This window comes from Rhinatrema bivittatum, chromosome 11 (genome assembly GCF_901001135.1).
Source record: "Rhinatrema bivittatum chromosome 11, aRhiBiv1.1, whole genome shotgun sequence".
In the NCBI taxonomy this organism is placed as follows: Eukaryota; Metazoa; Chordata; class Amphibia; order Gymnophiona; family Rhinatrematidae; genus Rhinatrema; species Rhinatrema bivittatum.
Window position 1 is genome coordinate 46857266 of NC_042625.1, and position 16894 is coordinate 46874159.

Consider the following 16894-nt stretch of genomic DNA (forward strand, 5'->3'; position numbering starts at 1 on the left):
CCCCTGCTCTACCTGAGGGGTGGCCCACAAGCACGTAACATCTCAGGGAACAAATCTTCCTTCTATTCTTTTTCTTTTACTACTCCAAACTGCAGGTTTTACACCTCTACCATCTTCTAGAGACAGAGAAATACTGAGGGACTGCAGGTGGCACTGTTATGTAGCAGTGCCTGAAAGGTTTTTATTCTCTGCCTCCATCTGCTGGTAGGAATGCAAAACCCAGGCATCTGGACTGACTTGGGGTATGAACAGGAATCCTGGTTTGTCACACTATACCCTTCATGCTCCCTTTGCTTCAGAATACGGCTGGTATTACCCTTTCATTCTTTAGATGAACATTAAGGAAAAGGAAAAACAGTCTTTATCCTCATGTCTCAAATGTACTAAAATAATCTAGCTATGTCTACACTTTCTGCATTAATGTTTAAAATTATACAGACCACAATAAGAAGTCAACTTGAATAATTTCCCCAAATGCTTTCATATAGACATAAAAGATGTCAGCAGACAAAGGCCACTTGGTCCACAGAATCTGCCCATTTGTATCTGCCTGAGCTTTCACAGGTCCATCTGGGTCTTCATCCTTCCTCCTCTCATTATGAAGGTCTTTCCCATGCATGCTGCAAGATCGCAAAATCTCAAAACACTAGTTCTTTAAAAAGAAGTCACAAAGAAAAATAAAACCTTCAGTTTTCTCCAGGGTTAAGTACATCTACAACAACTGCACACTGCAGTAAGATACATAACTCCTACAAAGCTGAAGGATAAATGGATTTTTTAGGATGATGAGATTACTTCCTGGGAGAACTAACAGTGAGAAATGAGAAAAATCCCAGGCAGATGGGTTTTAAAAAGAAAAATTCAGGAAAGTAGGTTGAAATTTAAAAAATGGGGAAAAAAAGCCTGAAAGTAGTAAATTGTGAATGAGGGGTGGAGGAGGGGGGGAGGGCCCAAAATCAAGGTATCCAAAGTTTTGAAATAGAAAACATGGAGGAAAATACAGCGAAACCCCATGAAGAACAGGGACCGCACTGTCTGATCTCCAAATGGTAAAACTGATTTGTAAAGCTAATGGTGAGCTTAGCTTCCTATCCATGGTTTTGAGAGGGATGCTTAACTGAACAGGCCATGGATGCTCCCAACAACAAATCAAAACAGAGACAAAGCAAACTAACCACACCACGTTGGTTTAAAAAAGTACAGTGATGGCTAAACTTATATAGTGTAGGCATGAGATTTGACACCCAACTCCATAACTCTTATAGGAACATCAGATGTTAGCATGCCAGCTCCAAGTATGGCTCTGGAACCAGGAGTGAGTAGGATAGGCCATGCAAAATGTGTTAAATATCAAGAGCAAGACCATACAGCCGAGGTAATTTCATCATTAAATGTACTTTTTGTGATTTTCAGCAGGACCTCCACAGGTAAAATATTACTTCACTCACACAAATGCCTGTTAGAAGATTATGTGCACCAATGCATGGGCTTTTAAGTGTACAGGAGAGAGGCATTCCAAGGTATGTAGTCTAGGCAAGGTTAGGACTTATAGTCAAGAAGTATGCACATAAGTTATGCATGCAAATTCGACAAAACTATGCGTAGTAAATAGCAGGTACAATTGTGTGGGATACAGTTTCTAAAAGCAAACGTATGCATACAAGTCTGCTCTGAACATTAACATAGCTTATGCCCACATCTGCTAACCAATTTATACATGATGTACAAAATGATCTCTTAAATGCTATTCCTGGCACTCGCCCTGCACCTCTTGGTTTTATTCCTTTACCTTCAAAGCTTAACAACTTACTTGAGGTCAGCTGCTATCAAATTAAAGGAATTGTAAAGATGTCCCTCTGCTGCCACATTCTTCATGTACGAAAAGCAATCTAGGTCTGTGCTTAAGAAGTTTGCTACAAGGGCACCTATAGGAAAAGGGAAAGTGAGTTTAGAGATATGAAGCAATGAGGTTTCATTTGTATTCACATGAAACTCATGTTATGTCAGCTGATGAGGAATCACAGAGTCCATCCTCTTGGTTCGTTAACGTCCATCTGAATGTATTTATAACCCTGCTTTCCCAACAATTGGATGAAAGAACCAAGTCTAAATGTACCTGATGACAGCAATATTATAAACAAAGATACGTTTTTAATGTAAAATAATTTATAATTAGGAATGTCACAGTGTTGTGCGTTGATACTTTTCACACAATTGAAGAAAGATGTGTGGAATGTGCTACTTTCCACAGCACACAAAAGCATGATCTGCCAATTTATTGATAGATTCAGAGGAATGGTTAGGATTTCCCTTTTGTGGCTTTACTTTGCTTACATACAAATACCAAATTGTTGCCCACTCTGGAAAACCACTGAAATATCTCTAGCATGTCCAAACATGAAACACTCTCAGGTTAAATACTGTACCATAAGATAGGGACTTACTAGATATGTCTATACTGTACCTCTGCCTTTTGCATTCTTATCAATCACGGGCTGCAGGTAGTTTGTCAAAGCTGCCATCTTGCCTCTTTTACTGATTCCCAACCATGTGCCTCCTTCTTTACCCACCTCCATATCCAGACCTGCAGCAAACAAATAGGGCAATATGAACCAGCTGTAAATACCTTTTGACATTCTCTCTATACTGCAGGTAGTCCTAGGCTCTCAGAGGCGACTTATGAGTCAAGTTTAGGAGATTCTACTTTTGATAATACCTTCAGCACTAATGGCTGTACAACAATTATGTTTACAGCACCAGCAAACACTCAGCTCTCATACAGAGCCACTACTAGTTTGTGCTGGCATTTTAATTAAACATTTTCCCTGTTAAAAAAAAATTATCCAGCTATTGGTTAAAAAATGCTATTTTAACTATAATGGTTTTGGGCCAATAGACAATTATGGGCTTTATTTTTACTTTTAATTTATTTTCTGACTATATATATTAGTTTGCTTTGAACAATGTGGTTGATATTATGTAAGGGACATGGAATCACTGTCAGATCTTTCTTAATTCAGGGTCGGGGTTTGATGACAGGTTTGGGGATTCCAACCTAGTCTCTTTTGGAGAGGAAGGGAATGGGTGCTGTCCATGGGAGGGATGCAGAGGAAATTTCTTTTTATCGGGAGAGTATTTCTGCCATGGAGAAAGGGGGGAGACTAGGATAGGTCTACATGGAACTCCTTAACTGGGAGATAAGAAATTATAGGTGGAATTGGCCCAAATCAACAGATGCCAAAGAGGCCTACAAGCAAGCTCCTCAACATACTAAAAATTCTAACTATCGCAGACCCATCCTTGGAGTCACTGGGGACAATAGTTGTTAATCAGCTCAAATTACAAGAGGCAATCAAAAAACAAACAGAATGTTAGGTATTATTAGGAAAAGAATGGAAAATAAAACAGAGGATATCATAATGCATTGTATCAATCCATGATGCGACCACACCTGGAGTACTGTTTATAGTTCTGGTCGCCCAATCTCAAAAGATTCAGCGGAATTAGAAAAGATACAGAGAAGGCCAACAAAAATGATAAAGTGGATAGAACATCTCTATGAGAAGGAACTTTTGTTTTCAGTTTTTATTTTATTTTGCCTAGGAATTTCTTTTTAACCTATATTTATTAAAAGAATGCAACAGTACAATAACCAGAATGAATAAACATCCAAAACAAACAATAAATTAACATCTGTTACATTTTTTCCTCTTTTTTCCTTATGCCAGCTGTGAGCGGCCATATAAACACAAGACAGGCAACCATTAACACACAAAGATCATACCTCAGTAGGGTAGTCACCGTAAAACAAATTAATGCATTTTATGTGGATACAGTGGTAATGTTTCCCATGACAGAACATAATCCCTACTAAAGTGTTTATGAAGCAATTTTGCATTCAATTCTTCAAGTATCCAGAATTGCAGAATAACTAATTTTGCTATCTGGTCAAACCTTAGGAATCCCTTAAAACAGTGAAACAGCCCAAATAGTATCTCCCAATAAAAGGGACTCTCCCAGAAAAGGTGGTTGGATGGAAATTACTTTTTGTACAGTTAATACTCCATCTCAAAATGCATATGTCACACAATAGGAAATTATGGGTGAGATTACGCTTATGAGTTTTACATGTGATACAAGGATCAGAGGTAGTGATACCTATTTTAACCATTCTATCAGTCATAAATTCTATGCAAAATTTTGAACTGCATTTCTTGTAGCTTTGAATTAATCGTAATATGGAGATATTTCCTTGAATAACTGTCCTAAGGTATCACTAGAAACAAAACCATACCAAACTCAGTAGTCCATTTATCTGCAAGCTTTTTCAATACAGTTGTAGATGGTTTCTCAATTTTATTAAGAGAAACCAGTAAAATATCAGTAAGATTTTATTATTCTTGAGCCCCATTCTCATTAACAAATAAGAAATTGACTGAGGGATAGATATATCAGGAGCCCATTACTTCAAGGAAAGCATATAGGGCCAGATATTGAAAGCACGTTTAGCGCTAGATAGCCAGATAAGTAGGTCTTATCCAGCTAAGTGGTGGCCGTTGAATATCCGGCTATGTTCAGCGGCCACCACTTAGCTGGATAAGTAACTTATACAGATAAGTACATAACTGGATAGTCAATGGGCAGGGTATAGGCAGATCAGGGTGATACTAACCAGATAAGTTCCTATAGCTGTGTTATCTGGTTATATTAACCGAATAAGTTAGACCTGCTCAATAACAGGTCTAAAGTTATCCAGATATAACATATCCAGGTAACTAGAACGTATCTGGTTATATTCAGCACAAAATTAAACCATGTAATTTGTTGCCAGAGGATGTGATGAAAGCAGTTAGCATTGCTGGGTTCAAAAAAGGTTTAGACAAGTTCTTGGAAGAAAAATCCATAAATCATTACTAATCATGTAGGCGTGAGAAAGCCATTCTTATCTCTGGTTATGAGCAAGATTGATTGGGTCTAATCTTTGGGATCCTACTGGGTACAGTGACCTGGATTGGCCACTGTTGGGAGACAGGATGCTGGGCTTCATGGACCTTTGGCATGATCCATCTGACCTAATATGGCATTTATCATCTTCTTAAATCTGCTGGCCTAGAAGGATCACCAGCTGAACTTTATAAATCCTTCAAAGATAAAGTACCACTCATCTTACTATGAGTAAAGATCTTACTATGAAGAAAGTTTTAAATTTGTGTCTTAGAAACTATATATCAAGATACCTACCCTTATTACCAAGCCAGACAATACACATGTATAGACTCCAGACCAATTGCTTTATTAGGCATTCATACTAATTATTGGATATAATAGCTAGCATAATAAAAACAGTCATTTTAGATTTACTTAATAGGACTCAGACTAGCTTTATTAAACAAACATGGGTCATGATAGATTACAGTATGGTAGCCTTTTGCACATAACCCTGAAGAGAAAGGGTAAAAAAAAAAAAATTAAACCCATGAGATAGAGAAGTCACAGCCTAAACAAGAAACTAAATGCTGAAGATCAAACCTTCAATAAACAAAGGATTTGTTTTGCTTCTGAGTTGGCTCCTCAGTCATGGTGACATTTCTTTGAATGATGGAAAGTCACTTTGTTTCTGATAAAGAAGCCCTGATACTGCTCTATTAATGGAGAAATTACTTACCTGATAATTTCATTTTCTTTAGTGAAGACAGATGGACTCCGGACCAATGTTTTTATGCTCCTCTGCCAGCAGATGGAGATGGAGTCAGGTTTCAAAGCTGATGTCACCCTAGATACACCCCTGCAGTGATCTCAGCCCTTCAGTATTCTCTTCAAAAGCCATTGTGGACATACTATTGAAAAATATGATTAAAACTTGATTACAACTTGATAAAAACTTGATTAAAGACAAATAACCGTAAATGTACTCAACCAACCATAAACGCTGAATCCCAGCAAGATTATAGATGCCTTGATCTAGGGATTGGGCGACGGCTTACCCGTAATCTTTTGGAATCAATATTCACCTCATGGACAATTCCTTGGCATCATTCTTGGGCAGCTGTGGGTTGATTAAGACAACCAAAAATACCCAGATGCCTCTGCTGTACTGGGGCCTGTCAGAGGTGAATGAACGCTGAGTGCTTTTCTGAGAATGACTTGCAGAATATGTCCCTGAGCAGGTATACTACTGGCACCAACAGGAAGAATGGCAACATTTACTTCATAATACAGGGAAACTGGGTCCAGGCTGCAAGCTTTTGTCTTACAAATGCATAATTTCAACGGACAGAAACCAGTTGAAAAGAAGATCCTGTGAGGTGACAGTTTTTAATTAAATCCTGGTGCCAAGAAACGGAATTCAGGCCTAACTCCTATTCAAGACCCAGACTGCGATTTGTTTACACAACAAAGAATATCAAAAGAAGAACAGAAGAATACATTGCATCAAAGCCAGGGTGATACAGGAACTTTTATCATGGAAGGGTGGTTTCAGGAAAGACTAGTAAATGAATGATTTTTACAACTGAATGGAGGATGTCCTCACAAGCATTTCCTATACATGATAGATTGTCATGACAACAGCATAATGTATCTTTGTAAAGAAGTCTTTGGGCAGTCACGTCATTCATTCTGGAAACTTCGTAGTGCTGTATTTTGATTATATAAGTCAGGGCAGGTCATATATTCATTGAGATGCTAGTTATTACAGATAGAGGGCATATAGCAACTCCCAGGAACACTTATCTTTGACTCTTGTTTGTAAGCCAAATAAATTAAATTTTAAATCTTTTGCTGAGTCAGAAGTGTTCTTGTTGCCCTGGCTTTGAGTCCAGAAATTATAAACAGGGTGGGATACTGAGTCCATCTATCTACACTAAGGAAAATGAAATTATCAGGAAAGTAATTTCTCCATTTCCTAGCATATAGCCAGGTGGACTCGGGACCAATAGGATGTACAAAAGCTACTCCCGACTGGGGTGGGAGGCTGCCCGCGGTCTGATTAGCACCGCCCTTGTAAAGGCTGCATCCTCTCAGGCCTGAATGTCCAGGCGATAGAACTTGAAGAAGGTGTGCAAGGAGGACCAAGCCGCCGCTCGGCAGATGTCGATGGGAGACAACAGTTTAGCTTCTGCACAGGATACTTACTGAGCCCTAGTGGAATGAGCTTTAACCTGAAAGGGTAATGGTTTTTCTGCCTCTACATAAGCTCCCTTGACCACCTCCTTGATCCAGTGAGCTATGGTAGCCCTCGAAGCTGGTTTGCTCTGTCTCCTTCCACGGTGAAGGACAAACAAGTGGTTCTGAAAGTTCCAGATACCGCACCAGAAGCCTACTGACATTTAAATAGCGGAGGTGGCGGTAGTCTTCGTATCCTTGTGCTTATCTAGGGATGGCAACGAGATGGACTGATTCATATGAAACTCTGAGACTAACTTAGGCAAGAAGGAAGGAATGGTACAAAGATGTACCGCTCCTGGGGTCATCCGGAGGAATGGTTCCCAACACGACAATGCCTGTAGTTCAGAGATGCGACGAGCCAAGCATATCGCTTCCAGGAACACAGTTTTCAGGATTAACAGGTGAAAGGACAGACTGCACAGTGGCCGAAAGGAAGGCCCTGCCAAAATCTCCAATACTAGATTAAGATTCCACAAGGGATCCGGCCACCGTAGGGGTGGTCTTAGGTACTTTACCCCTTTTAGAAAAAGGGCCTGTGTATTATTGTGCCTTAATAATAAACAAAAAACATTTAAATTTAAAAAAAAAAGAAAAAGGGCCATGTCCGGATGCGCTGACAGGAGTTTTCCGTTCGCCTTGCCTCTGAAACAGGAGAGAGCCACTACCTGGACCTTCCAGGAGTTAAGAGACAACCCTTTATTCAATCCGTCCTATAAAATTCCAGAAATTTTGGCTGTCCAAGGGGCAACACAGTGTTCCTCGCACCAGGCCTCAAATACTTTCCAGACCCACACATATGCTAAGGACATTGAGAACTTCCACATGCGGAGCAAGGTGGAAATTACTGCCGCCGAATATCCCCGCTTCATGAGGCGAGCCCTCTCAAGGGCCAAACCGTAAAACATAAGAACATACAAAATTTCCATGCTGGGTCAGACCTAGGGTCCATCGAGCCCAGCATCCTGTTTCCAACAGAGGCCAAACTAGGCCACAAGAACCTGGCAAGTACCCAAACACTAAGATCCCATGCTACTGATGCCAGTAATAGCAGTGGCTATTCTCTAAGACAACTTGATTAATAGCAATTACTGGACTTCTCCCTCCAAGAGCTTATCCAAACCTTTTTTAAACCCAGCTACACTAACTGCACTAACCACATCCTCTGGCAACAAATTCCAGAGCTTAATTGTGCTTTGAGTGAAAGAATTTTCTCCGATTAGTCTTAAATGTGCTACTTGCTAACTTCATGGCGTGCCCCTTAGTCACATTATCCGAAAGTGTAAATAACTGATTCATCTACTTGTTCAAGACCTCTCATGATTTTAAAGACCTCTATCATATCCCCCCATCAGTAATCTCTTCTCCAAGCTGAACAGCCCTAACCTCTTTAGCCTTTCCTCACAGGGGAGCTGTTCCATCCCCTTTATCCTTTTGGTCGGCCTTCTCTGTACCTTCTCCAGTGAAACTATATCTTGACATGCTGTGACCAGAACTGTACATAGTACTCAAGGTGCGGTCTCACCACAGAGTGATACAGAGGCATTATGACATTTTCTGTTTTATTCACCATTCCCTTTCTAATAATTCCTAACATTGTTTGCTTTTTTTTGACTGCTGCAGCACACTGAGCCGACGATTTCAATGTATTATTCACTATGATGCCTAGATCTTTTTTCTGGGGGTAGCTTCTAATATGGAACCTAACATGTACAACTGCATGGGTTATTTTTCCCTATATGCACTACTCCACGTTAAATTTCATCTGCCATTTGGATGCCCAATCTTCCAGTCTCGCAAGGTCCTCCTGCAATTTATCAGAATCCGCTTATGATTTAACTACTCTGAATAATTTTGTATCGTCTGCAAATCTGATTACCTCACACGTATTCCTTTCCAGATCATTTATAAATATATTGAAATGTACCGGTCCAAGTCCAGATCCTTGAGGCACTCCTCTGTTTACCCTTTTCCACTGAGAAAATTGACCATTTAATCGTACTCTGTTTCCTGTCTTTTAACCAGTTTGTATTCCACAAAAGGACATCGCCTGTTATCCCATGACTTTTTAGTTTTCTTAGAAGCCTCTAATGTGGGATTTTGTCAAACACCTTCTGAAAATCCAAACACACTACATCCACCAGTTCACCTTTATCCATGTTTATTAATCCCTTAAAAAATATGAAGCAGATTTGAGAGGCAAGACTTCCTTTGGGTAAATCCATGTTGACTGTGTTTCATTTCTTTCTATATGCTCTGTGATTTTTATCTTTAGAATAGTTTCCACTATGTTTCCCGGCATTGAAGTCAGGCTCACTAGTCTATAGTGATTGCCCCTGGAGCCCTTTTTAAATATTGGGATTACGTTGGCAACCCTCCAGTCTTCAGGTACAATGGATGATTTTAATGATAGGTTTCAAATTTTTAACTGATAGATCTGAGATTTCATGTTTGTGTTCCTTCAGAATCCTAGGATGTATACCATTTGGTCCAGGTGATTTGCTACTCTTTAGTTTGTCAATCTGGCCTACTACATCTTCAGGTTCACAGGTATTTGGTTCAGTTCATCTGACTCATCATCCTTGAAAACCAACTCGAGCTGGTATCTCCCCAACATCCTCATTAGTAAACACAGAAGCAAATAATTTATTTAGTCCTTCTGCAATGGCCTTATCTTCCCTAAGAGCTCCTTTAACCCCTCGATCATCTAACGGTCCAGCCGACTCCCTCACAGGTTTCTTGCTTCGGATATATTTTTTAAAGTTTTTATTATGAGTTTTTACCTCTACGGCCAACTTCATTTTAAATTCTCTTTGCCTGTCTCATCAATGCATCTGCTAGGCTCTTACTAGGGACAAGAAAATCTGACCACATCACCCCCTCGCTGATAGCGCTACACTGGCTTCCTGTACAATTCACAATCCATTATAAAGTATTAACTCTAATTTTCAACAATATTAACCCATGTTTATTAGGAGTGACACTTCAACTTTACATACCACAGAGAGCCCTAAGATCATAAAACAAAGGACTTCTAATGGTGCCTTCTACTCAGAACACACACCTAATGCAAATAAGAGACCGAATGTTTTCCATAGCAGGTCCCAAGTTATGAAACTCTCTTCCAGAGTCATTAATTCAGATAACAGAAAGAGTGTTTCAAAAAAGAACTGAAGACATGGCTTTTTAGAAAAGCATATAATTTAACAAAAAACACCAATATGCTATTAATTTCAACATCAGTACCAGAAATGTTAGTGGAGAGTGCAATAAGTAATGAACAATGTAAAGTGTATTGTTAGTAGAACTAGAATCTGTATTTACCGTTGGGTTGACCAAAAATGGACGAATATGAACTAGATTAACTCCTTGCGATCGTGATGTCCTAGAATATGTAAGAATATGAACCAGAACATGTATTTATTTCAGTGTTAACCTAGAACGTGAATGTTAACATACAGTATGTGATTAGTGCCCAAGAATATGAATATTGTCAACCGTTGTGATCTTCATTTGGAATGACAATATATATAATGCCAAAATAAATAAATATACAAATAAAATAAAAATCTGCCATACTACCCATGTTAAAGATAACTCCAGTTTCCTCAAAGATGCTTTCTCTTAACAACCCAAAAAAGCTCCCCCTGATCTTCCCCACTTCTCTATCCCTATCCCTCCCTCTTTCCCACAGTTTCCTGCCTGCCCAGTACATGGCAGACCTCCCCAAGGTCTGAGCAATCTGGTAATCCCTCACCACCACCCTCAGATCCAGATACAGTGAGAAGAGAGTCAGGCAAAAATAAATGCAGTAAAGCGAAACAGATAAAGAAAAGCTCACTCTCCTATTATAAAAACAGAGTTGTCAACCACTCCAGGCAGTGAGCACCAAAAAGAGCATCAAAGATACATCCCAGCATCCAAATAAGTCCACTTGTTGAAGGCATCAAAGTCCAACTTAAGACAAACCAAAAATGCAAGAAAAAGAAAATTGCACATTCAATTGGGTGCAAGTTGTGGAGAATGATCATTTTCTGATTTACACCGCAATCTACGGCTACCTTTCCCAGCTCTTTGCCACTTAGGCCATTCCACATCTCCTGGTATACATTTTTGCTGTGTTAGGGAAACTGGTATGCCAGCTGCCGGCAGTATAACACTCGCTTCAGGCTCAGTTCTGATCTTGGATGTGACGCCACAAATTGTAAATGCGAATTCACACGGGAAAAGCCTCCTGTATCGAATATTTTCACTGCGCAGCAGAGTTGTCATAGACCGCAGCTCCTTGCCGGTCCTTCAAGACCGGCAAGGAAACTCTCTTCCTATTTTTGCTCATTTAATCAACTTATCCCTAACAGAAGGTGTTGTTCCTAACAGTCTCAAAAAAGCTGTAGTTCGCCTGCCCGTGAAGAAATGCAACCTTGTTTCCTCAGACCAACAATTATAGACCTCTCTCTTGCCTTCCTTTTTTTTTTTTTTCCCCAAAAATCCTTGAGGCCGCAGTTCATCAACTTTCAGATCTTGAAAAATGTGAAATGCTCGATCTGCATGCACAGGTTATAAAATACAAATACATCTGTATGTAAGTTATAAAACAGAGTAGTAAATTTGCATGCACCACTCTGGGAACAGCTAGGGCTACCTCCTGGGTACTCAGAGCAATGGTTTTCCACTGTGCTATTGCAATTCGATGTTCAATTCATGTTTTAAAGTGGGCAGCTGTGCATTACAAGGGAAAAGAAGGTTTACAATGCTTTACAGGCATCTGAACTGTGAGACAATTCTGAAGGAGCAGAAGCTACAATGCAACTGAAGTAATCTTGTCAATGCCCATACCAGCACCACCAAGATGAAAACGACTCAGTACAGGCAGCTTAGATTTAAACTGCCTACAGAGGCCCTGAAAGCTATTGAGGAAAATGCAAAGAGGGTTAAAATGCACAAAAGCCAAGTTTTTTAGATAAGATATATACCCATTCTTTTTTACATGTAGTCTCAGCAACAGTTAGTCAGAAGATTAACTTAACCCCTCATCAGGTGGTTTGTAGGATGCCACAAGGCTTATTGTCCCCTCTACTTTCATATTTATCAGTCTTTCTTTCTCCTCTATTGTTAAGAAAATAGGAATTCAAGCACATATATAGGCAGATCACATTTAGTTGTATGTTTCAGAAATAGGAGATTGTGATTTTCCAGGTGCTCGCTGAGTTGACGGTTGACAATTTTTTCAAGGATCTTGGCGATGAAGGGAAGGTTGGAGATGGGTCGGTAGTTTGAAGGGTCGGTTATGTCGAGCAGTGGTTTTTTTGAGGATTGGTTTGATGCTGGCGCATTTGAGAGTGTCTGGGAAGATACCTTGTTCTAGTGAGATATTGACTATGTTTGCTATTAGTCTGGCTATGGTGTTTGGTATTTGTTTTAGGAATTTTATGGGAATGGGGGTCGATGGGGTGTGCAGCTGGGTTAAGTTATTGTATTATGGATTCCACTTTGGTTGTGGCAACTGTATCGAATTGGGTCCAGGTGGGTGTGGTCAGGTGAGTGAATTAGGAGCATGCTGGTGAGTGTGTGGGTTGGCGGCGATAATTTTGGTTATTTTATTGTGGAAGAATTCGGCTAGTTCATCACATGTTTTGGAGGAGTTTTCTTGAGGAGGTGAGTTAGGGGTGGGTTGAATCAGGTCAGAGACGTAGGCAAATAATGTTTTGGGATTAAATTGGTGATCATGGATCTTTTTGGTGTAGTAGTCTTTTTTGGCTTTTTCAATGTCTGTTCTGTAAATAAATAGGATGGTTCTATATCTGTCTTTTTGTTGAGGGGAAGGATCTTTTTGCCATTTTCTTTTGGATTGTCTTAGAAGGTGCTTGATGTTTTTTAGCTCAGGGGTGTACCAGGATGTTTTGTGGTTATTGATTGTCTTGATTACTTTTTTGATGGTTGGGCATTTGATTTTTGCTACCTCGGTGTTGATGGCCATCCAGGAGTTTGTGGCGGTGTTTGCGTCATTCATGTCAAGGATTTTTAGCATGTTTGGCAAGATTTCGGTGAGTTTGTTGCTTGGGCATAATTTGATGAATTCAATGTGTTTGTTGGGCCAGTTTGATTCGGTGGGTGGGTGATTCAGTTGGATGTTGGTGTGGATGAGTTTATGGTCTGACCAGGGGATGGTGGAGATTGAAGGTGGGTGGTTTTGTTCTATGTGGTTATTGATGAATATTAGGTCTAGTGTGTGCCCTGAGTTGTGGGTGGGGGTGTTAATTATTTGCATGAAGCCAATTGCTGTCATGGTTTTTAGAAGAAGTTCACAGGTTGGTGAGGGGGGGGGATTTGTCTATGTGTAGATTGAAGTCCCCTAGTACGATGGCAGGTTTGTCCATGTTGATGTTGGTGGTGATAGTTTCGATTAATGAGGATAAGTTATGTTGTAATGTTCCAGGTGGGGCATATAGGAGTATGACTAGATATTATTTATTTCTATGACTAGATATTTATTTCTGAGACTAGATATTATTTATTTCTATGTTAGCCATGACTCTGGCTTTTCCTCCTGCCAGTTCAAGTGCCCCTGTTTTATTGTAACTTTTATTCACTTTTTCTCTCTTCGCCTATTCTTCACGTTGATGTTAATGTTATTGCACTGCTGTTTATTGTAAACCGATACGATATGATTGGTATCATGAGTGTCGGTATAAAAAAAGCCCTAAATAAATAAATAAATAAATAAATAAATAAATAAATGATTTGTAGCAACTTGGATTTAAAAAGGCTGATTTCCATGGAGGGTGGTGTGTTGATGGGGTGGACTGCGATGTTGTGTTTCTTTAGGGTCATGAGGAGTAAGCCGCCACCTTTCTTTTTTGGTCTTGGTATTGAGTAACTATTGTAGGTTGCTTTGGGTAGTTGATTGATGATAGCTGTGCCTGTGTTTTTGAACCATGATTCCGTTATACAGAGTATGTCAGGATGTGAGTCGATTAGTAGATCGTGTAATATGGGTATCTTTTTGGAAATGGACTGTGCATTGAGTAGAAGTAGTGATATTATTGAAAGGGTTGTGATGAAATTGTTTGTGTGAGTGGGGATTGAGATGAGTTTTCGTGATCTGATGGTGTTTGTTGTTTTTGTGTTGTTGTCTGGATCAAACTGGAGTTGATTTGGAGGTGTGTATTTGGGGTGCCTGTAGGGGAGGGGATATGGGGGGAGGTATGGGGTTGGGGGGATGGGGGGATGGGTGGGTGGACTGTGAGTATATGTAGTGAGTTTTCACAGTTACTGTAGGTGCTGGTTTGGTTGGATAGGGTTGAGAGTAGAGGGTGTAGTGATAGAGGGTTCAGAGGGGGGGTAATTGGTGTTTGAGATCAGAGGGATGAGTGTGGGGCTTTTTGGAGAGGGGGTGGGGATGTTTAATTGCGTAAGGGGGGGTTTGTTTGGGGCATTAGCGGGGCGGCTGTAAAGGAGTAACGGGGGAGGAAATGCAGGGGGGGCAACACAAAGGGGCACACTAAGGGGCAGGCCCCTTAGTCGTGCTCCTTTGTGCGCACGACGCCAGGCACGCGACGCCTGCATTCGCATGTCTCTTTAAATCAGTCTGGTCGCAGGGAAGGACGTCATTCAGGAGGCATTCACGTCACTGGGAGGCATTGCCCGGTCCGGCGGGGGGCTTCAATGGATGGCTGCAGCTCGCTCCTGACCCCGATGGGTCACTCGCCTACTGCGAGGAGCGGAGGAGGTTTCGTCCGGCGGGCAACGTGACTTGCCTGGAAGTCGGGGCGCGTGTGAAGGGGTCGCCTGCGTTCGCGTGTCTCTTTAAATCAGTCCAGTCGCAGGGAAGGACGTCGTTGGGGAGACGTTCACGTCGCTGGTAGGAGCGACCCAGTCCTGGGGGGGGGGGGGGGGGGATCTACTACAAATTTGTACAGGCGGTATATAAGAATTTTTAAATAAACAGCCTTTATCCAGGTTTATTAACACCTTCAAAAAAATGAAGCAGATTTGAGAGGCAAGGCTTCCCTTGGGTAAATCCATGCTGGCTGTGATCCATTAAACCATGTCTTTCTAAATGCTCTGTGATTTTGATCTTTAGAATAGTTTCCACTATTTTTCCTGGTACTGAAGTCAGGCTCACTGGTCTATAGTTTCCTGGATCACCCATGGAGCCCTTTTTAAAAATATTGGGGTTACATTGGCCACCCTCCAATCGTCAAGTATAAATGGACAAATGTAATGATAGGTTACAAATTTTAACTAATAGATCTGAAATTTCATTTTTGAGTTCCTTCAGAACCCTGGAGTGCATACCATCTGATCCAGGTGATTTGCTACTCTTTAGTTTGTCAATCTGGTCTACTACATCTTCCAAGTTCACAGTGGTTTGGTTCAGTTCATCTCACTCATTACCCTTGAAAACCATCTCCCCAACATCCTCATCAGTAAACACAGAAGCAAAATTCATTTAGTCTTTCTACAATGGCCTTAATCTTCCCTAAGAGCCCCTTTGACGGTCCAAATGACTCCCTCACAGGTTTCCTGCTTCGGATATATTTTTAAAACGTTATGAGTTTTGCCTCTACAACCAACTTCATTTCAAATTCTCTCTTAGCTTGCTTTATCAATATTTTACACTTAATTTGACAATGCTTATGCTTTTTTCTATTTTCTTCAGATGGATCCTTCTTGCAATTTTTGAAGGATTTTTTTGAGGATAAAAATGTCTTTCATCTCACCTTTAACCATGCCGGTAACAGTTTGCCCTTCCTGCCACCTTTTTTAAGGTGTGGAATACATCTGGACTGCGCTTCTAAGATGGTATGTTTAAAATGTCCTCGCCTGGTGTACACAACCTTTGCAACTGCACCTTTCAGCTTTTTTTTCCTATTTTCCTCATTTTATCAAAGATTCAATTTTGAAAATTTAGTGTTAGAGCTATAGATTTACATATTGTCCCCCTTCCTGTCAGTTCAAATTTTATATAGCTTCAGCTAGACTATTCTGTACAAGAATTCATGCCTTCAGTTTTTATCTTACTTTGTGGACAACAGCTAAGCCCTGGTTCTTTGGTTTGACCTTCCCTTAAGAGTACCCTTGGCAGACAGACTTTCTTCCAAACTGTCAAGCAAAGACTGTAATTTCTAGCCCCTGGCTTCTCAATGTTATCCATTGCAAATATGATTCAAGTGAGATTGTAAATGACTGTCGAACAATGTACTGAAACTTAGTTAAAATTTGTTTTGTAATCCACTTTGAAGCCACTCATGGAAAAAAGATGGAATATCAAATGTCTATAAATAAATGAAAAATAAAAAGCCCAAAGCAGTAGAAAGTCTACATCAACTTCAACCATCTCAGCCAAAAATCACTGCTCCTACTGCTGGGCACCAGATAGATGCATCCAGACATTGAAAAGCAGAAGTTCAAAGCCTGTTGAAAAGTAAACAATTTTTAAAAACTGGTATACAGTCAGGCAAATATTTCTGTTTGGAAGCTACAGCTCTTTTTAGGAAGAATAAAACAGGAACAGTCTATTACAGGAAAATTAGTTTACCCCAGTTACTGCAAACCAAACAGGGCCTATCTGAAAATGTTGAAATCAGCAATATTAGATGACAGATACCACAGAATTCAGAAGGGACAATATCTGAAGTGCCCATTCCCAACTGGTCTACATTGTGGATCCTGGTATGGGGTAAGGCAAGTAGCTAATGCCCCACCAGTCCCATATGGCTTACAGAAG

General features: G+C 40.3%; 1 protein-coding gene across 3 annotated transcripts in view; it reads right to left on the bottom strand.

Annotated features, from left to right (window-relative positions):
* Positions 1-16894, bottom strand: part of TANGO2 (transport and golgi organization 2 homolog) — a 116473-nt gene that overhangs the window by 66766 nt on the left and 32813 nt on the right. For all 3 annotated transcript variants that reach the window (XM_029571282.1, XM_029571283.1, XM_029571284.1), the window contains 2 exons: positions 2465-2584; positions 1811-1925 (listed from right to left, as the gene is read on the bottom strand). In XM_029571282.1, coding sequence (XP_029427142.1) covers positions 1811-1925; positions 2465-2584 — 235 coding nt within the window. The remainder of the gene's footprint in view (positions 1-1810; positions 1926-2464; positions 2585-16894) is intronic.